Source organism: Enhydra lutris, unplaced genomic scaffold (assembly GCF_002288905.1).
Source record: "Enhydra lutris kenyoni isolate GAN:26980312 unplaced genomic scaffold, ASM228890v2 scaffoldscaffold47, whole genome shotgun sequence".
Lineage (NCBI taxonomy): Eukaryota > Metazoa > Chordata > Mammalia > Carnivora > Mustelidae > Enhydra > Enhydra lutris.
Window position 1 is genome coordinate 1,453,515 of NW_019154131.1, and position 22,564 is coordinate 1,476,078.

A 22,564-nucleotide genomic window follows, 5' to 3' on the forward strand; every position below is an offset into this window, starting at 1 on the left:
CAAAAGGGTGTTTTAGTATTTTAAAAGCTTTAAATACAGCTATTTAAAGACAAAGTGATTTTTCCCCCCAACAGCTGAGATTGTTTTCAGTTTTGTTAACCAGTAGTTTACCAGAAAATCTAGAATAAGAAAATGATATAGGCGCGCCTGGGTGGCTTAGTCAGTTAAGCATCTGTCTACCTTCGGCTCAGGTCATGAATCCCAGGATTCTGGGATCAAGCCCCAAGTTGGGCTCCTTACTCAGCAAGGAGCCTGCTTCTTCCCTTCCCTCTGCCTGCTGCTCCCCCTGCTTGTGCTCTGTCACATAAATAAATAAAATCTTTTAAAAAAGGATATATATAATGATGTAACTGTAAAAAACTTAAACTAATTTTAAGGATAATTTAGAGATTACTGCAACCATATCTACAAGACAAGCCATTAAATAAAGTTAATTAGGGCATATTTAGGACTCTAAATGTATCTAATACTTCTTACACTTTAATTAAATAGATTTTGTACTCTAAACAGTGAGCTATAAAATAATTTTGATTTGATGCCTCACTGTGAACACATGGATATGGAATGGAGAGAGGAAGGAAAAATCCCATAATCCTCCATTATAATAAAATTTCTGTTATAGGTGTTAGAAAGTAAGATTAATGTATAAATAGTCCCTTTGTCTTATATAAGCTTATACTATATGCAATTACGTTTTGGGGGTCTATATAATTTCATGTAAGCTTTAAACATAATTTGGCTATATTTTTCTATTTATCTCTTTTTATTCCTTACTATTTCTTCACTTTTTAAAGACACATTACATCACCTTTCTAAAAATAAATAAATACATATATAATCATGTTAATTGTAACTACTTCATTTCCTATACAAAAGAAGATAAAGGTAAATGATGAACATCTTTGAGAGAGGCCATAAATCATAATAAATTGAAAACAGCTGGATATAAAGTCAAGAATCTTTTTTTAACTATCTAATGGAATCATAAAAGGTAAAGATGAATATTAACATTCACAAATTTCACTAGTCTGAAGTAGAAGTATATGATCTAATAAAGTACTCTCAATTACGGGATTGGGTGACTGATTTCATTGATTTCTACCCAACTTTCAAAACATCGTGTTTTCTCCCCATAGTAAACTGGCAGCAGCAGAAAAGTGAGAGAATAGGGCCCTTAGCAAATACAGGCTTATGTTAGGGTTTTGCAATTTCCACACATCTGACATTTGAAGCCAGATAATTTTTTGTTGCAGGGCGTTATCATCTGCCTTATAGGATCACTGTAATGTAGGATACTTTTGGCAGCACTGCAGGGCTCTATCCATTAAGTGCCAGTACCACCTCTTCAATAACCGAAAATGTCTTCAGACATTGCCAGAAGACTCCTTGGGGAAGGGGGAGGGGTTGGGATCATACCTGATTGTTAACTAGTGGCTTATACAGCACTCTGTGACCCAAAAATGGGGTGTCACCATTTGATCCAAGCTTCTGATTTCTCTGTTTGATCTTTCTAATGTACAGCCTTTGGTTAGGCAAGAGAAATATTATTATTATATGATAAATTTAAATTATCTTAAGAACATAATAAAGATTAATTTTCTTCATTACTTGAAATTCCCTTCCAATTCTTCTTAACAAGTCTTTTTATTTATTGTAATCATTAGGCTCATCTTATTTTGTGTATTTAAAAAAATTTAACATTTCACAAATACTTCCATATAGTAACAATGATCTGTTAATATTTTATTTTACTAGCTATATGATATACCACTGTGTTAACACTGGTTAGTCATCTTCCCACTGTTGGACATAGAGGCTTTTTCCAAATTTTCACTATTAGAGGTAGTCTGCTGAACACACCACTGTGTAAATTCTTTTTTTGGGAGGAAGGGGGCATGAAATGAGGAAAATAAAAATTAAATTCCAAACAGGATGAAGATCAAAGAGCAAGGCAGTTTTATAGCTTTTTTAACATATTGACTGTGATATTTATACTAAGTGTTGAGTTATCTAACTACCAAAAGATGTATTAGAAAAGAAAAAATGTCTTGTATTTTAAATTTCAGTTTCTCTATATTGATAAGACTATCATTCATCATTATACAATCCAGACAAAGCTTCTTTTCTTATAAATAATATCTTGTACTTTTTGGCCAAATTGTTCACACTTTTCCTTTATATCCAGTTTCTTTATGGATCTCTCCTTATTAAAGAAAAATAGGTTGAAACCTATTTGAAAATCTAAAATATGACATAAGACATTAAGGAAATTAGGCAGATATCGGAAAAAAAAAGGGTCACATGTAAAACTCAGAGATACTACCACTTGTTATAAGTCTTACAAAATTTTCCGATTTTGATTATTTAGAGAGTAATAATATCTAATAAATTTCAAATACAATAGGATCAGGCAAATTTATCAATATCTTAGTTCTATCTTTCTGGAAAACTAATACATTTCCTCAATTTAAAAAGATATTTTCCAAATAATTAGGCAAAATGCAAATTTTATCTCTTGATTAAAACCACAAAAATAAAAATGTTATTATGATTTCTCCTTTAGCTAATTAAAGAATCCTATGATCTCAATGATCATGAGAAAGACAAAATTTAAAAACTTTCAAGCTATATACTTCTATTTATCTCAACCAGATATCTCACTTTAAACAAATCTCAGGTAGATAATTAGATATGTAACACTGTAGGATCCAAAGGATGCTGAGCCTTTTCTGAATAAGTTCCTACATGAAGTAATGGTACCAAGTATGCTAGAACAAACTCAAGAAAACTAAAGTATTTTTCTCCCCTTACATTATTAACTATAAATGAAATTAGCTGCCTTACAAGAATAAGTCAACAATCTAGATTTTAAAAGACTGTAAATCTTCTAATACAATGAGTACCTCAAAACCTCCAAGAGGTTAGGAAAGCTTTTATAATGACATGCTGACAAGGGGTGAAGAGTGGGATAATTCTTCCTTGTTGCTTTGGTAGGAAAAACTACCTGGAAAGGCCCTGCAGAGAAGAAATCTTCTAAAGAAGTGAGGTGTGTGTACAAATTCATGTTAAATCCTCTATCACATAAATATTTCTATCTTTAGCAATGGCATTCATGACAAGCAAATGTCTATATGGAATACATCCCCTTTTTATTGGAGCCATTATTATACATATAAAAATTGATGATGAGTAACAAAATTGCTTTGACTCTAAATACTGTTTTAGTTTTGACAGTGATAACTTCTTATGAAGATCAAAATTAATACTCTATTTGTCTGGCAATAGTGAACGAAGCCCACAGGCAATGCATCACAAGTTCATGCACTTAATTTCTTAATTAATATTAAGAAAGTCTCTCAGGTCCTTACTATGAGTCCAATTCTTATAAATATTGTTACTTGCTTTGTAATTCACCGTGTATCAGCTAGGGCAAATACATGGACAAACACAAGAAACAACAGACAATGAGGAAAGAGAACAAAAGCAAAAAAACACACACACACCTTCAAAATATATAGCATAAAGGTCTTTTGGTAAATGTTTAATTAGAGTTACTGATATCAATAAATTTTTAGAATATCAGTATAATTATGGATATTCATAATGATCCTTGACTCATCAAAAAGGGTTAAAATTTTTTTCAATATAGTAAAAGGAGGCACATAAGTTTGTCATTCAATAATTAAAATAAGAAATTTAAAAAATAAAAGAAATATCGTCCTAAAGTTCAGGTTTTGGTTATCTAGAAAATTAAGTGAAACACCTTATTCCCAAATGATGGCAGACAAACTAGTATTTAATATTAGTATAAACATCCAGTAAAGTTATTCTTACAACTAACATCTATCATAATCAGTATTGGTCTCCATAGAAAAATAAAGAATGATACTAAAATGTAAACATTTACGGTCTATCGCTACCATTAAGCTTTGTAGCCATTATCGGCTATTCATGAAAAAACCTTCTAGGCAGTTTAAAGGGGAATAATTTATATGTTAGTAATCTCATTAAGATTATCCCCATTAAGTACAGTCCCAAGAATTTCTATTTCTTGAAGAGCAGAAAACATATTTTAAAACTAATATGCGGGGCGCCTGGGTCGCTCAGTCAGCTGGGTGTCCAACTCCTGGTTTTGGCTCAGGTCATATCTCAGCATTCTGGGACTAAGCCCTATCTTGGGCCCCTGCCTTGATGATGAGTAACAAAATTGCTTTGACTCTAAATACTGTTTTAGAGTATTTAGAGCATTCAGCACAGGGTCTGCTTGTCCCTCTCCCTCTGCTCCTCCCCACATTTGAGCTCTCTCTCTCAAATAAATAAAATCTTAAAAAGAAAAAAATAATATGCAAATTCTAAGAGTCATGGACAAGTTAAAAATTTAGAGTCACAAAATTTAATCAATTAAACCCTGTATGTAACCTAAAATTTTCTTATAAACATGCTTTCAAAGACTATAATGTCAAGTTGTAATCTATGTATTCTTTCACCTTTTTACTTGTTCCTGTAAAGGAAGGAAATATGCATATACCTTGGAATATGGAAGTGAGGTAGAAGACTTTACAGGAAAACTCTAGGATCTTTGAAGAAATCTTTTGCTTTTACAATACATGCTATAAATTAAGTACATTATGCATAAAACTACTCATTAAAAACAAATAAAAAACCCTAATTTATAATACGGGAACAAGTTAAGATGCATACATTATGTTTACCTGCAGCATAGAAAACAATTAGCAAATTTACTTAACTAAGTTTCTATTTAGACTCATGAAGAACAGACAACTCACTAAAACTAAACAGCTTCTGCAAAAATTGTAAATAACACCCTGGTTAAAAGACTATTCTTTCCTATTAAAGGACAGAATCAGTCCTTTATGAGCATATAACATTAAATATATTAAAAACAGCTTTGTTGAGGAGAAAATATTCTAATATAAATGTTGTTTGGGAAATACATCACAGAGATAAATTTTAAAACAGCTGGTGTGCATATGTGTATATATATATATATATATATACATATGTGTATATATAAAAATATGTATGTGTATATATACAAAGTATACATACATATGTATATATGAACATATAAGAATCTAATAAGGGTCTAAACCATTTTTAATGGAAATATTTCTAAAAAATATACAGTTTTCTACATTCTAGGATTATATACTTCAATATAATGTTTTATGAACATTTTTCTATTCTACCTCTTAGATTATATCAATATTTTCAAGGATATCACATGAAACTTCTGAAATGCCTGACTCTGTTTTACACCTATATTAAATAACCTCAGAAAGTTGTCCTTTTATGGCACTTAAGTCCCTTTCCTTCAGAGTGCTACCAATATGTCTTTTCTAGAGAGCAAACAAAATGACTACTACAAATCTGCTGAAATGCAGCTTGCTGTTTCACTATCCTTATTTTATACATAATTCTAGATTAATAGGTTCTGAGCAAAGACCTAAAATTGAGTGGCTTCATGACATTCCTAAGGCATAAAACCCAGGGACTTTTAAAATAGTGATTGATTTTCTGCAGTGCTTAAAGCCTTCCTCGTTTATTTACTGGTGTATAACAGAGTTTTGAATCTGCAGTATCACTGAATGTCAGCTAAACAAGTATTAGTGATTTAATGAATTACATAATTGAGTGTTTTAGCAAGTGTTAAGTGAATAAATATAATGCCTTTATACTCTATACCCACAAAAATAAAAAATGAAGGTAAAATTGTGAATTTAGAATATATAGTGAAAGTTTAAAAAAGACCTTCAGCTGATAAAGGTGTTTTAAAAAGATACTATTAAGCATGTATCAAAAACATCTGGGGCAGGACTAAACAATTTGTATTTGTTATTTATGTCACAGTTATTAAAATTTTTATTTTACTAAGCAATAAACTTCCATTAAAAGCATATAATTATTAATAAAGAATATCTGCAACGTAAGCATTACCCAAAAAACTACCAGTCAGAAAACAACCAACCAGTATATTGGGAAATACTTAAAACTATACCTGATATAAACCAGGCAAACAAAATTAATTTACTTTCCTTGGTACTATTTTTGTTATGAAAAATGAAAATTAGACCACACAAGAGAAATAAAAGGAACAGTGTTTCTATTTTTCATTGCAATTTTTTATATAATCCAGGAGAACAAGACTTGAAAAAAAGGCTTTAGAAAAAAGCAGGAATAAATTTTAATGCTGACAATAATAGATAGAACTTTTGCATCAACACCTACCGATTTTTTTCTACTGTTTTCCAGATCTTTGAGTTCATTCTCGATTTTTGTGATTAATTCCCTGAGTTCATCAAGATTAGTGCAAATAAGCTAAAATAAAACACAAAAACACAGCTTGATAACACATAATATAAAACCAAAATGTGGTAACAGAAGTTGTTTTAACATATACTAAATTCACAATTATTTGTATTTGTAATAGCAAAAAGCAAAGAAAGCCCCACAAGTTTATATTTTAAAAGATACTATTTTTATAATGCATGAACTTCAGGCTTAGGATAAAAATAGCTGAAATTTCAACACTGGTGGTTTCATACCACACTTCCCTGTTCTCAGCTTGCTTTATAATCCAGATACTTTCTTAACATTATTAACTTTCAGCCCAGAATGACAAAGATCTGGAAACTCACCCTAGATTTCACAGGTTACTAAATCACCTTTAAGAAATGCTTCATCAGGCAGTCTCCTAGTTGGTGAATAAATGCACCCCTGGAGAACTGTCATTATACCTTTGATTTGGTTCACTAATTATACAACTAAAATAATTATACTGCTGTTGGCATTGCTAAGAAAGAAGGATTTCCACTGTCTGTAATATATTCAAAAAAGTAAATGAATTTAAGTACCCATTCTTAATATGATCTTAGTAATCTTTAACAAAACCATTGCTACAGATAGTATCTATTTCCCTTCAAAATTATGCAGTTCATTTTACTTCACCTTGGTAATACTGGCAAATGGCCAAAATAATTGGGTTTTAGTTATGAGTAATCAAACTAGTTTGTATTAACTACTAAAGCTTTAAACAGTGAAGTGTCAGCAACAACCAAAATATTAATAACTACGTTTTAGTTCTTTAAAAAATTAGTTTTTCCCAATATATTTAACTTTTTTCCTAAAATAACTTAAGCTCATATTTTTAAAAATCTATAATGGAAAAGAAATAGGTTTCTAAAACAAAAAAAAACAGCACATAGAGAGGAAAAGTTTTAGATTAATCAAAGTCTTGTAAATGTTTATACTGTGATAATTTAAAAATAATACTACACTTAGAAAACTATTAATTTACCATAAGATTATATCAGCCCATGTTTGTTACATTCATGAATCTTTGTGTAAGGGTATTGTTTTCCTAAAAGGCATATTTCTTGTAAAAGAAAACAAAAACAACAAAAGAAAAGGGGGTTAAAACAAGATCATTTCTTGTGACTACTGTGACAAAAATGGGAAAGTAGGGCCCCTTTAAACTTCCTATATAATACCATGTGAAATTACATGGCATTTGATCTACATAAATGACAATATGGTTCAATCTAATAGGTTAAGAAAAATTATCAGTTATTATTTTAATTAGTATTAAAATTATTATTGGAAATGTCTACATAATTTCAAACTCAAAGAACTGACAATGCAGAGAAAATACGCATTTAAGGAACCCAAACTAAATAATTCCAGAGTAGAAAACAGTACACAATGATTTAGTAGAACAGTGCTGCTGATATTTACTATAAAATACAATTTTTGTATTTTATTATTTGCCAAATTATTTGCCAAATCTAGAGTTATGGAAGAAATGCTGGTAAGCAGTGGACAGAACAACTATGGAAGTGCCTCTAGAACTTTGTAATGTCTTCCACTTCTATCTTGTTGGACCTACATCAGGTTTTTAGTAAGCACTCAGTGGGAACTAAACTTCTCATTGTATAATCTGCTATTTTGATCACCAAGTCATATGTGCCCCAGAACTAGCAGATATTTACATGCCATTTCACTGAATTTGGTGCACTAAATATCATAACATAGATTTCTCATTTGCACAGATGGCAAAGCTCAGAAGAATTTTCACTTGCATCTTAGATGTCTCATTACACAAGGAATAAGGGTACATTTTGTGTATATAGTTTGTAGAAACTTAGAACAACAATGAAAACATACACCTCTACAACTAGACACACTCTAAGACAATTAAAATCTTTCAATTCATGGAATCAACAAATATTTATATTCTATTTAAAGGAAGAAGAACACAGTTCTGACGTCAAACTGAATGATTCCACAGCTTAAGAGCTATATGGCTATATAAATCAGTACTTTGAAGTGGCTTACCTGGTTAGTAAGTAAATCAGTGCTTCTCAAACTTTAATGTGCGTAAGAATCACCTGGGAATCTTGTTAAAATGGAGTTTTTGATTTAGTAGGTCTGAGGTGGGACCTGAGATTCTGCATTTCTAACAAGTTCCCAGGTATGGGCTGCAGATCATACTTTTAAGCAGTAAGGTACTAAATGATTATGAATTCCAAATTTTCCTGGCTCCTGAAATATTCTGGTACTATGTAGCTAAGGAATATGAAGATTCAAAAAGACTAATTTCCAAACAGGGGATAAAATGCTGAAATAAATGCACAATGATAAGATAAATATTCCTTATATGACGTGACTCTCAAACATAAATTTTATTGAATTTGAGGGTGAAAATATTTTAGCAATACTTTGAATTTATCTTAAAAAGAATTAATAGTTACATAACAATTTACAATCCCTTTCTATACTCTCTACAAATAGATATAATATATATCTAATACAGATAACTGAAAATATAGGGCCAAGTTCAGCTCTGAGAAAATTCACGTATAGAAACATAATTCTATTGTTACTAATTGTAACTATAACTAATATTGAAAGAAAAATAATCTGACTCAAGCCAGTATACACTCTATTCTTTGTCTTTTACATAGTAAGGCATATGTGTGGCCTTTAAACATGACTCAACTTCAAATGGTGCTTTTCAAAACAAAATCAATGCATGGGGCGCCTGGGTGGCTCAGAGGGTTAAAGCCTCTGCCTTCCGCTCAGGTCATGATCCCAGGGTCCTGGGATCGAGCCCTGCATCGGGCTCTCTCCTTGGTGGGGAGCCTGCTTTCTCCTCTCTCTCTGCCTGCCTCTCTGCCTACTTGTGATCTCTCTCTGTCGAATGAATAAATAAAATCTTAAAAAAAAACAAACAAACCCAAAATCAATCCAATAAATAAAGTTCATCTATAAGGAAAACAGAAGCATTTTTTTTGAACAAAGTAAAACACCTTATTAAAACCTCCTTCTCATTACCCTGGATTAGAAAAAAATATCTGAGGCTCAGGGCCAAGAGGGATGAAAAAGGAAAGCTACACAGCAGGTCAGATCACAGTTGGAACATACCATTAACACTCATGAGAGGTTTTCAGTCACACCGCAGAAATTACAAAGAGTTTTATCCCCCAGGAAAACCTCTTGAAGGCTTTATACTGTCCCTCAACATTTCACTTGAGGCAACCCATGACAGAGCCATAAAATCATAAATCTTAAGAGCTGAAAAGGACTAAAAATATGTAATTTTTGGACTAAAAAGGTATCTTTCCAACTCATATTCGAACTAATTAAAACTAACGGAGGTAAAGTAACCTAAGATGACACACTGGTAGAGGAGACCAGAAAATGAAGAACTCATCTACCTCCTAATATATCATATTCTTTAAGGGGTCTTTCTAAACAAGACAAAAAAATCTAATAACAATGGAATATGTGTTTATAGTTTTAGGATTTAGTTCATACCTAAGCTTTCATTTCTATTAAGTGATAAATATTAAAAGGCCCTCTTCTCCAACTCAAGAAGCAGAAATGTGTATATATAGAGGGAGAGGGAAGGTTCTGTAGAGATCAAAAGAATTCCATGACTATTATCTCAGAAAAACTGCAAATAAATCCTTCCTTACTTTATCACTACTTCAAATTAGAAATTATGCCCTTTGGGTTTACAGACAATTACTTTATTTGTTCCGAAAAGGACATAAGGTAGCATATAAAACTAAAGCAATACAGTAAATTAAAAAAGCCAAGGGAAAACAATGCAGAAGTCAAAATGAATAGGTCCAAAAAAACTGGATCTCTCACTCATTACTATGCTAATACAACAAACCTATACTTTATTATAAAAATTGTAAGCAAAATTTTAAATTCATGGTATAAATTCAAATTTCATATTGTATTTAAACTAAAATTATATTAACATCTTAAAACTATAAGGATAGGAAAAATCCTTCTCATTTCTTATGATTACCATAACAAGGAGAATGACTGCTTCAAAACCTGCAAATAGGATATTATGTGGGATGTGAAAAATAACTCTGATTAACAAGATATTTATATTTATTAATGAGACACGTTTCTCTCAGTGCACAATATTTAAAAACAGAAAGAATTTTAAGAGGGAAGTAAAACACACACTGTTAGAAATAAATCAAAAAGCTGAAGCTGAAAATACATTTTACATTTACATTATTCATATTATTCAAAATAATATAATCAAAAGGTCCATAACACAGTGAAGCAGTTGAACTCCAATTTAATTCTGGACTCAACTTGTTATACTGAGGGTCTCAATCTGTTACTTTATTTCATATCTTTAGTTTCTCCACTGGTTAAATGGAGAAATATAGTTTTTTCAGAGGTTAAGGATCCATGAATTTATGCTTCTGTTTGAAAACAATACTACTATATAAGTCTTATCATCTGGATTCTGGAATTTCTTTGCAAAGCACTTTTAGAATAAGTCACACTTATGCAACAGTAGCAAGTATACATTACATTCAAAGATACTAGTTACCAATGAAAAGCAAAGTCATGGTAACTAAGGCTCTTACATTATTTTAAAAACTGATCTTACTGAGACTGAACACATTAAATTTTAAAAATACTTTCTATGACTTTGTTACAATTGTGTACAAAATGACAATTCACATAATATTAGATTTCTTTCTCAAATATTAAATTTCAAAAAGGTGTACTGGCAAAAATTAACTTTATTAAGAAAAATGGTATTTACTTTTCAGCTAAACAATCTTTCTTATACTACAAAACTGGTAAAATAAATAATTTAGTCAATTTAACAAAGTCATAATTGTTAAATATGATACAAAAGCTTAAATCACCAACATGCGAAACACTAAAAAAGAAGTATTTCCTAATATTTTGGACCTATTACTAAATTAAAAAACCTAAGTTCCCCATATGCCAACTATAACCACCATAACACTACAGTAGAGCTAAGCAGAAGTTTTCCCTCTGATTAACATAATGATGCAAATAATATTATTTGGTTTTTCACTTTTCAAATTATTATAGACTTTATCATGATATTTTATGATTTATGAAATATGACCGAATCCAAGATTATTTCAAGGTCTTAAGTAGCTAAGAAAAGTGGTAAAGGTCAATGATATATGCTTTTAAGCCAGTTCTTAATTGATTTTCCTACTCATAACACTACTTAGGTCTGAAGCATGTGGCATGCTTACTTGAAAGAATAAATAAGAATAAAACAGTAAGCTCTATCATTTAATCTTACAACACCCTATGAAGTAGGTATGATTACTACCTGACTATACAGAGGAGGAACTGGACGTACAAAGGGCTTAAGAATACAGAGTTAGTGGTAAAGTTGACATTAGAACCTATGTAGCCTGGTCCCAGAATCCATATGCTTAACCACTATGCACATTACTGGTATCCACCTGGACCCACTGAATCAAAGATGAAATCTTGGAAGATAACACCCAGGAATTTTCATTTTAATAAGGGCATCACATTATTTTCATACTACCTAAAGTTTGAGAACCACTGATATAACTCTTGACACAAGTGGCACGGATATGGTTAGTTCCTTTACAACACACACAAAAATAAATGTAATCCACCATTTGAGTTTCTACAGTGTAGACCTTAAATAAAGGTGGGATAATTATTTTCTTAAATTGAGGTATAGATATTAGGTGTACATGTAAACATGGACTCCTCCTGAAGCCAATAGGCAGACTAGGTTAATTTCTAGCTTTTAAAAAAAAAAAGTCAACAAAAACAATGACAAATTAGAAAGTAGTTGAGGTCAAAACAGGACTCACTTTTTTTATGCATGAGGACTTAACAAAAAATAAACTTCACAATTTAATCCCTCAACACATTTCTCTCTTTGCATGTTTAAATCAATTTAAAGATGGACTAGTCCTTTGACAAATCAGGTTTTGCAAAAGGGATCTGATATCTCTCCACCAACAGCTTCATTATTTTTAGCACAAAGATATTTTAGAATAAATACTATGAAGAAAATCTTCCAGCTAAACTTTTCTATAAAGTACTTTTATGTGTAATACTAGAAATGTGATATTTAAAGAACCTGGATAAAATAAATAATTTGCAGGGGCACCTGGGTGGATTAGTCAGTTAAGTGTCCAATCTCAGGATTGTGAGATGGAGCCCCACAATAGGTTCCAAGCTGGGCATGGAGTTGCTCTCTCCTTCTCCCTCTAACCTTCCCCATGCCTATCATCCTTTCTAAAAAAAAAAAACAAAACAAAATCAAACAAAAAAACAAAACCAAACAAAATACAAAGGAATAATTTGTAGAATCTGAGGTGCTAAATGACATTGCTAGAGCTTTCAGGAAGGAAATAAATTTGCTTCTTTATTACATAATGATCAGTTCCTTACATGTGGGGAACTTCCAAATAATGAAAGAAACAAACTATATATAAAGTTATTTTGAAAGGCAGAACTATAGGTTTTGTCTGTAACAACAAAATTTACTAGTGACTAATACTGTCTCATCTCCTGTTCTTTGCTTATTTAAAGCAAATGACCTATTTCCTGGGAGACAGCTGTCAATTTTCTTTATGAGTAATACCATGGCATTCATATTATAAACTAGGCATAAGAACCACAGTTCTCATAAGCCTATTCCCCATCCTAGCCGCCCCCCCCCACACACACACACATTCTAGGACACCTTAAGAACTAGGAAGGAGATTTTATTTATTTTAAACAGTTCAATTTGGCAAAATTCAAACTTTCACCTTAAGTTTCTGAGGGTGATAAGCAAACGGTCAGTAATTGACAAAGCATCATTTAGTACTTTTTTTTAACTTTTTAAAAACTTTTTTGCTCATGACCCATAGTCAAAAATGTATTTTACACTGCATGCCAGTACAATAAGCACAAGATCAAAACCAAAGTTTCATGAAACGGTATTACCCTTACTATATCTGACACACTCATAATTTCTTTTCTATTTTAACTGTTAGCTTAAAAAAGTAATGCCGGTCATGTAATCCACTAGATTAATCTCATGCCTCACTAATGAATACCATTTGCCGTTTGAAAAACACTGTCCATGCTGTCTACGCCACTTATTACATATGAAAGTCCATTCACTAGGATAGGAATGGAGATAAACAGCAACAGCAGGCCAGATCTGTTCTGAGACTTATATTCCTGGATCGAATATTTTAAGGTATTGAGGGGAAGAGTGAGTGGGGAAAACAGCAAAGGCTGTGATGATATCAGTGACAGAATAACAATATACTATTAAAGTATGGTAAGAGGTATAAGCAATGATTAGAAAGTCCTCCAAGTAAAACAGTAAACATACATTTTCCGCTAAATATCCTGTAACCAAGGTTATATTATAAAAAGTGATTTTGTAAAAATGTTTGTAATTCAAAGAATATCATTAAAAATATTCTATCCTAAAATACTAAAAGAAAATTGTCATTTTCTTTCACTGCTCATTTAAAAATATTAAATTTTTACCAATTAGTAACTTCATAAAAACAGTTCCAAAAATAAGGTTTTTACTGAAAAATAGATGTGTCCACATTTTTGAATGTATATATTCAAAAAATTATATTCAAAAAGTCAAATATATATGATCAACTCACATTATATATTATCAATATTTTCATAGTTATTACTCCTTTATTTTCTCCTTGACTTGAGACTGACAAAAATTCATTTTAACATCACTTATTTTTTGGCAATTAAGTATTAGGTTATAAAACTTTTGAAACTGGATTGGACACAGTAATACAAAGAAAGTTTTAAAGAGGGTCATTTGAAGAAAACACATTTTTTATAAAATAGAAAATAAAAGTATTATTTGAAGTGAGAATCTCTGCTTATTCTGGTACCAGCTACAAATGAAAACTCGTCAAATAATAATATGGCACTAAGTATACTTTTTTCTTTTTGCAGAAATGTTTAAAGACCATTCAATTAAATGTTACTTAATATTCTTTCTGAAGTTCCTATATAGCTAAGAGTTAAAAGATTTGTGTCAACCATTATTACAGTGCCCAAATAAATGAAAATAAATTGCTTATTTACAAATTATTTACAAATTATGATTTATTCTTGGAAGACTTACATACTTACTTTCATATATTGTTATATAAATATGTTATATAAATATCTATATTATTATACTTATAATATATAATGTATTTTCTATTAAACTACTTCTACAAAGCAGTATAGCATTTAAAAACCAAAGAGACTTTTGGCTACAAAGAGACAAAAACAGAGGTAAAAAATTTTGAAACATTAGATTCAATTTTAACTATGCCTTGTACTTGAAGGGGAAAAAGTCACAGATGGAAACATTTCATTGAAAGTATACCCATTACAGTGGAATTTAGCCAATCTCTTGAGGAACAATATAAACAAACATTAAAACAAAAAATTAAACTACAAAATGTTGAGACAAAATTGAAATATTTACCTGAAATTCTGGTACAGTAGATGACTTTGTAACAGTTTTCCTCTTCTTTGTGATTGCTTTTTTAGATACGGATTTTTTTCCTTTCAAGATTAAAAGAGAAAAGCTTCATAATACTGTTTATAGCACTTCATTAACAAAAACCAAATTACATAGAACCTTGAAAGTTAAAATATAACTAACAGATGGCTGCTAGTGAGTCAAATAAAAATGATGAATCAAAACAAGCCCCAGTAAAAGCAAACATTAAACTATAACTACCTGTAACAGACATATCAACAAACATGGGTTTCTTGACATATGAACAGAACTATCAAAATCTGCAATGAGTTGCACGGTATCAGAATTTATTATACTAAGACTTGGCAAAAAAAAAAAAGTCACATTACTTCTGCTCAGTTAAAATCTACTTCACAACTTAAAATGAGATTACATAAGGAAAAAAAAAACCAACTTACCTTTTAACAATGACGTCCATAGTCAGGAACTTGCACAAAACTACACTCTGAAGACTATGGTCTAAAGCCAACCTAATGTGAAAATCCTCTCAGCAGCTTAGGAAACAAGGTTTTTCTATTCCTTTAGCTCTGCACTCACTTAATTGGCTGCCTTTGGAAGTATTCAATAACCAGTTTTAAACAAAGTAAAAATCTCCCTTTAAAAAGTGCATCCAGTCATTTGTGCAATCAGAAAACACTGGGGAAAATAAATCTACATTCTTAAAGAAATCCAATTCATACCACACATTGAAGCATATCTACTCCGTGTATCTAACATGACAAAAGAGAGACATACAGGCACATAATCACTATTTTAGAAAGAACATCTTAAAGTATGTTTTGTTTCCACTTGCGTATAGCAAACTCAGTTAATAAACTGATTGTTAATTATTCAACAAACATGAGATACAGGGCACTGTACAATTTATAGAGACAACAAAGAACTATAAAATGGAAATCCTGTCCTCCCGGAGCTGAAAATCTATGTAAGGGAATAAAAAATTAATTAGAAACACTTAAAAGTTAACTTTATTTCACAATCATTACTAAGCAAAAATCAGCTTTAAAATTACTATTTTTTAGAAGGGAAAATGAGTACACAAAGTAACTCTGTTCAACATAATCCCTATTGCTCCTTTCTAAATATTTTCCTATACAGATACGATCTTCTATGTAAACGGTCATTTGATTGCAACATGTTATTCAACTTGTAGGCACAATTCCAATGTACAATTGTATTTTCTCCTGTATTCCTTTTTAACCATATCATGGAACTATAATTTGATTATCTCTAATTCTGACTGTAAAAATGCATATATACTATGATTGAACTACTGCAAATTTTGAGTTGCTGAGGTTCACATGGATTTTACTGTCTCGTTCTAGTATCAACCTGTCATTTGATGTTTACTTTTAATTAAAATAACCCAACATATGCATACTCCTCATCACTGTTATTTGTTTCTGTACTTAGAACCTATACCACAACTAAACTACAAAAATAAGTAAGTAGGTGGTCTACTTAACCAATATTCAGGAAGAAATTATTAAATTCTTGGTATCTCTATAATAAAAGCTAGAGTAATTGATTTCTAAACTGGGTACAATAGGTACCTCCCAAGGGGTCTCATGAATTTGGGCAGAAGATTGCCTTTCTTCTATACACTACCTTTACCCTTTTTTAAAGTTTATAGGAAAAGATTTAATGGCCCTACTAAGTCTGAAAAAGATATAAAAAGAATTTGAAGGAAATGAAATCCTTCCTTATCCCCCCCAACCCACAGCACTGCTCTAATTAGCTTTTTAAAAATCATTTGATTTTATATTTATTCATAAGCACAACAGAGGGTCACCCTTGATACTCCCAATAAATTTCACAGTGTTGCCACATAGGCACTAAACTCAGGTACTAAATTTTCAGTTAACTCTAGAAGTCACTCTTATTTTATTTTTTTTTATTGCGTTATGTTAGTCACTATAAAATACATCATACATCATTAGTTTTGTTTTTTGGTTTTTTTTTTTGGATACAGTGTTCTAAGATTCATTGCTTATGTACCATACCCAGTGCTCCATGCAATACGTGTCCTCCTTAATACCCACCACCAGGCTACCCATCCTCCCACTCCTCTCCCCTCTAAAACCGCCAGTTTGTTTCTCAAGTCCATAGTCTCTCATGGTTCATCTCCCCCTCTGATTTCCCCCAGTTCACTTTTCCTTTCCTTCTCCTAATGTCCTCCATGTTATTCCTTATGCTCCACAAGTAAGTGAAACCATATGATAATTGCAGAAGTCACTTATTTTAATGGATTAAGCAGGTGAATACTGGATATTTCCTTTCACTATGTCATTAGGATACTTAAACGTGATGAAGTAAATGGAACTAGTATTGTGTCGTGATTTTTAAGTTTGAGTTTTAGAACTAAACTACCTAGGTTTGAATAACAGTTCTAATCACCTACTAACTGCAAACTGCTTTATGTCCTTGTGCAGTTTATCTATAAAACATCTACTTTCCTTGTGAAAATTAAAGAAATTAAAACATGTAAAGAGCTTAGACTATTGTTAGGTACATAGTTAAGCGACCAGTGTTAACTGCTATTATCTCTCTTACTAAGCCATGATGTTAAGGGTCCAAATCCAGTATTACCTTTTAACCTTCTTCAAATTCTTTTATTAACTCACTTCCTGCTCATATGTCCTCTGTACTACGATTTTACTTTGTACATACATTAAATAACACATCATATAGTATAATAATGATCTATTTATGTTTCTTATTCTTACTAGATCAAATTGTTGACAATAGAAATCATATTATTCATTTTATATTTACAGCATTTTTCATACAGAAGTTATGAGAAATGATTCATATATAGAAGAATCTTACTTTTCAACAGAAATTTCACCAGTCTGAAGACAGGAAAAGGAAAGCAGGTAAGCAGGTAATTGTTCATAATTCTTAGGGTCATCTGAGTCCTTTTTATTTTTTAATGAAGAAAACACTGATGATAACTTAAAATAATTTACACATTTCACCAAAGTTTCACAACATGACCTATAAGTGGTAGTAAGAACGTTAACATTTGAGACTCTATTATATATATATCAGACACTTAGCAAGATAATTTAAATAAATTACCTCAGTTAATCTCAAAACAACCCTCCAAGGTAGGCAATACCTCATTTTAATGTGGAATAATTGAAGATCAAAAGATTACTTAACTTATTCAAGTGTTACACTTTAAGTAAGCACCTAACCAGGGATTCTAACTCCAAAGTCCAAGTTCTTTCCATTATGTAATTCTACCTCTCGAACATCCTGGTTACCATTTATTGATTCCTACCCACATGCCAGTCACCATGTTAAGTACTATGCATTTGGTATTCCAATTACTCTTTTAATGATTACAGCAAGGTAGGATTACCTCACTTTTCACAAATAAAGAAACAGGCTATCAATACGTAAATAAATTGATGGAGGACTTGTAGCTAAATAGGCACTGAGATAGCTATTTTTTTTTTTCTAAAGATTTTATTTATTTATTTGATAGAGATCACAAGCAGGAAGAGAGGGAGGAGGAAGCAGGCTTCCTGCTAAGCAGAGAGCCCGATGCGGGGCTCGATCCCAGGACCCTGGGATCATGACCTGAGCTGAAGGAAGAGGCTTTAACCCACCGAGCTACCCAGGCGCCCCCTGAGATAGATATTTGCACTAGACTTGTCTCACTTTAAAACTGTGCTGTTTTTTATGATAAAATATTGCATTCTTTCAAAACTTCTGCAGGGATGTAATCTGTTTCTGACAGATTTCAGAGCATCCCTTTTGATTAGAAGATTTACATGTGGGTGCCTGGGTGGCTCAGCTGGTTGGGCAACTGCCTTCCACTCGGTCATGATCCTGGAGTCTCAGGATGGAGGCATACATCCAGCTCCCTGCTCGGCAGGAAGTCTGCTTCTCCTGCTGACCTCTCTCCTCTCATTCTCTCTCTCTCTCTCAAATAAGTAAAATCTTAAAAAAAAAAAAAAGATTTATATATACTATTAAAGTCTTCAGTCTACACCTTCATAAGAATTTGAATACAAATTTTCCTGTAGTCAGTAAAAATTGGCTCTTCCTTTTTATTATACTACTTTTAAAATGGAGCATGGGATACTACAAAACCATATAGCCTTTATTTGGTAATCTGTTTTTGTTCCAGGGCAAGATATACACAGGGCAAGTTACATACTGCCCCGCAGTGGGCTTCTGTTCCTCTAACACATGCTTGATCATATTCCAGGTCTTTAACCCCACTGCCCTAAGTCACCTGGTCCTGTAAAACAGAATACAATTCTCAGATCTAGGATTGTACTAAAGTCAGAAGTCAGCTTAAAGCATATGTGGAGTTTCAACACAATTCTTGGGCCTAAAACATAGACATGGGCAAAAAGTGAGTGTTAGCTTGTACCTGGAAAATAGATAAGGAAAACTTAATATGACCTAGTAATTAGTGCAGCCTAAGGAAGCTTTTTAAAAACTAGGTTGAAAACAGCTGTAGTAAAGGAAGCCCAACTTGAGAGAAAAACAATATAACTAAAAATATATTTCACATTATAATTTAGGCACAGAACTCTAGTCTTCTAGGATGTGGAGATACACCTCTTAGTTAAAAAAATTATTATTATCCCCAAACCAACTCTTCTTTCCTCAGTCTCTTATTCCTCTCTTTACTCTTCTCCTTCACTTGCTTTCCCTGCCTGCCCTCATTCTTTGGCCCCTTGAAATATTCAGAGACTTCAAAGCCCTCCTAGATTTGGCCTTCCTACATTCAAAAAAAATTATGCTAAGGGGCTCCTGTGTGGCTCAGTCAGTTAAGCAACTAACTCTTGATTTCAGTTCAAGTCATGATTCTGGGGTTGTGAGATCGAACCCCAAGTTGGGCTCCATGCTAAGCATGGAGTCCACTGGAGATTCTCTCCCTCTGCCTCCCCACTAATATAGACAAATTTTATCCTAACACACTCACTACCTTCTCAGTGCTTTTTCATTTTAGGAATCATAGCAAGTGAATGGATACTAAGATATTAATCACTATTAAAAATAAAATGCCAAGGTCATTTGTATTATTAGTGAATCTGGGAAGTACCCAGAATCTGAAGTCACAGAAATGGAATCTAAATTTGACGTTTTATTTACTAAGTGTGCATGTCTTGAGCAAATGCTTGTATACTATACAAGTTTCTGGAGTGTTGTATCTCTAAGCAAGCAATCTGACCTTTACAAAACAACTGATTTTTCTTCTGTTCTTCTTGCTTATAAGCAAATTTCTCATCATACTGGTAATTTTTTAACACTGTCTTATAATTCAATAGCGGCTGAACAACTATTTCTTTTTTTTCCCTTTAGCTTAAATACTAAATCAGTTGTTAAAATTTGTAGTAACTCTCTTGAAAGTTAAGATGTCAATGTGATAGAAAAGTCATGTAATCATTCCTTATCTGGATTTAGAAATTTCCTCTTCCTAAATTTACCTTCAATCCCCTCATCTAAAGATCCTTTCTAATCCTGCTACTTATTAGCTGTGTGACTGTGGACAAATTAATAAACCTCTCTGTGCCTCAGTTTTTTAAATCTATAAAACCCATATATTGGGGGAGAATGGTATCATTTAATGGAGTTTTTATGGAAATTAAATGAGAAAATATGTATAAAGGCTTAGAATAGTGCCTGACATACATTTAGCATTAGGAGTATTGGTTTCTGGAGGGGAAAGAGTACAAAGCATTAAAATTAAAGGACATGGGGTTTTATCAGTTCTTTTACTCTCTTGTACCTTGGCATCTTGAGTTGGTTCTCTAAAAATTTTCCCCATAAAGATACCCACAGTTAGGTTCTATAATCTTATCAACAAAAAACTGTAAAATATTTTACAGTAATGGGCCTGGATATGATCAAGTATTACATATTACATATAACATATGTAATATATATTATATATATATAATATATTATATATTACACTGCTGTCTCAGTTATTCTGTATAAAGGAACTTACTGATTTTTATACATTATGTCTTACTTTAAGCTCATTTCCTTGCACTGGGTACCTGGTTCAATTAGGTGTTATACCACCTGCCCAGAAAGAAATCACCCCAAATTGGTATGTTGGTATGTTCTCATCATTCAAACAGCTTCTAAACCCTCAACTTTGCAACTTTTTCCTTAAGTTTTTCTCTATGCTTTTTTTTTCAGTGACACCAGCTTAATTATAACCCCATGCTTTTGCTCACATTAATAATCATTTTTCATTTATTCAATCCCCATTATTCTTCAAAGTCCTTTATCCTCTGTTAAACCTTCTGAGACTTCTTATAGCACACATTGATTTACCCTTAATTTGACTTTTTATTCTGTTTTTACTACATACTTAACAATTATTAAAACAAATTATTTACCACCTTTGAGTCTTAGTTTATTCACTTATGAAAGAATAACACTACTTATATATTTTAACCAGTCTAGAGGAGCTATCACAAAATGATTTCATTAAAAATAATGACCACTTGAGCAGGAAAACCCTCCAAACCAAATTGGCTGAAATGAGTGACTTAAAACACTATAAGCTTTTTCTAACAATTAATGTACCTTTAGTCATTTTTGCCCATTTCTTCAGGTTTTATAAAAAGTCCTCTACCTTTTAAAATCTACTTTATTTCAGCGAACTCCACCATTTTTACACAATCTACAACAGAGTATTATTGAAAACAACCAAAATGTCCAATAAAGTTTGCTAAATAACTACAAAATATACGTAACAGAATCCCATGCAGTCATTTTAAATAATATTGCAGAAATCTATTTGTCACACAAAGATGTTCATGGTATATTGTTATGTGGAAAAAAGATTGTAAAATGGTGTATTAGTCCAATTCTATTAAAAAATATGAACAGTGGGGTGCCTGGGTGGCTCTGTAGTTTAAGCCTCTGCCTTCGGCTCAGGTCATGGTCTCGGGGTCCTGGGATTGAGCCCTGCATCGGGCTCTCTGCTCAGCAGGGAGCCTGCTTCCCAACCCCGATCCCTGCCTTTCTGCCTACTTGTGATCTCTGTCAAATAAATCAATTAAAAAAATCTTTAAATGGATTCCTGTCTCACGTTGAGGCCTTTTATCCATTTTGAGTTTATCTTTGTGTACGGTATTAAGAGAATGGTCGAGTTTCATTCTTCTACATATAGCTGTCCAGTTTTCCTCAGCGTGAGACAGGAATCCATCAGAATCCTAGAGGATAACATAGGCAGTAACCTCTCCGATATCAGCCACAGCAACTTCTTTCAAGATATGTCTCCAAAGGCAAAGGAAACAAAAGCGAAGATGAACTTTTGGGACTTCATCAAGATCAAAAGCTTTTGCACAGCAAAGGAAACAGTCAACAAAACAAAGAGGCAACCCACAGAATGGGAGAAGATATTTGCAAATGACAGTACAGACAAAAGGTTGATATCCAGGATCTATAAAGAACTCCTCAAACTCAACACACATAAAACATAATCATGTCAAAAAATGGGCATAAGACATGAAGAGACACTTCTCCAATGAAGACATACAAATGGCTATCAGACACATGAAAAAATGTTCATCATCACTAGCCATCAGGGAGATTCAAATTAAAACCACATTGAGATACCACCTTACACCAGTTAGAATGGCCAAAATTAGCAAGACAGGAAACAACATGTGTTGGAGAGGATGTGGA

At 32.1% G+C, this 22,564-nt stretch overlaps 1 protein-coding gene across 1 annotated transcript in view; it reads right to left on the minus strand.

Moving 5' to 3' along the window:
• LOC111156608 (KIAA2026 ortholog) overlaps window positions 1-22,564 on the minus strand; it is a 59,354-nt gene that overhangs the window by 31,140 nt on the left and 5,650 nt on the right. Inside the window, exons 2-3 of the mRNA XM_022517600.1 lie at window positions 14,834-14,913; window positions 6,250-6,339 (exon numbers count right to left, since the gene is read on the minus strand). Coding sequence (XP_022373308.1) covers window positions 6,250-6,339; window positions 14,834-14,913 — 170 coding nt within the window. The remainder of the gene's footprint in view (window positions 1-6,249; window positions 6,340-14,833; window positions 14,914-22,564) is intronic.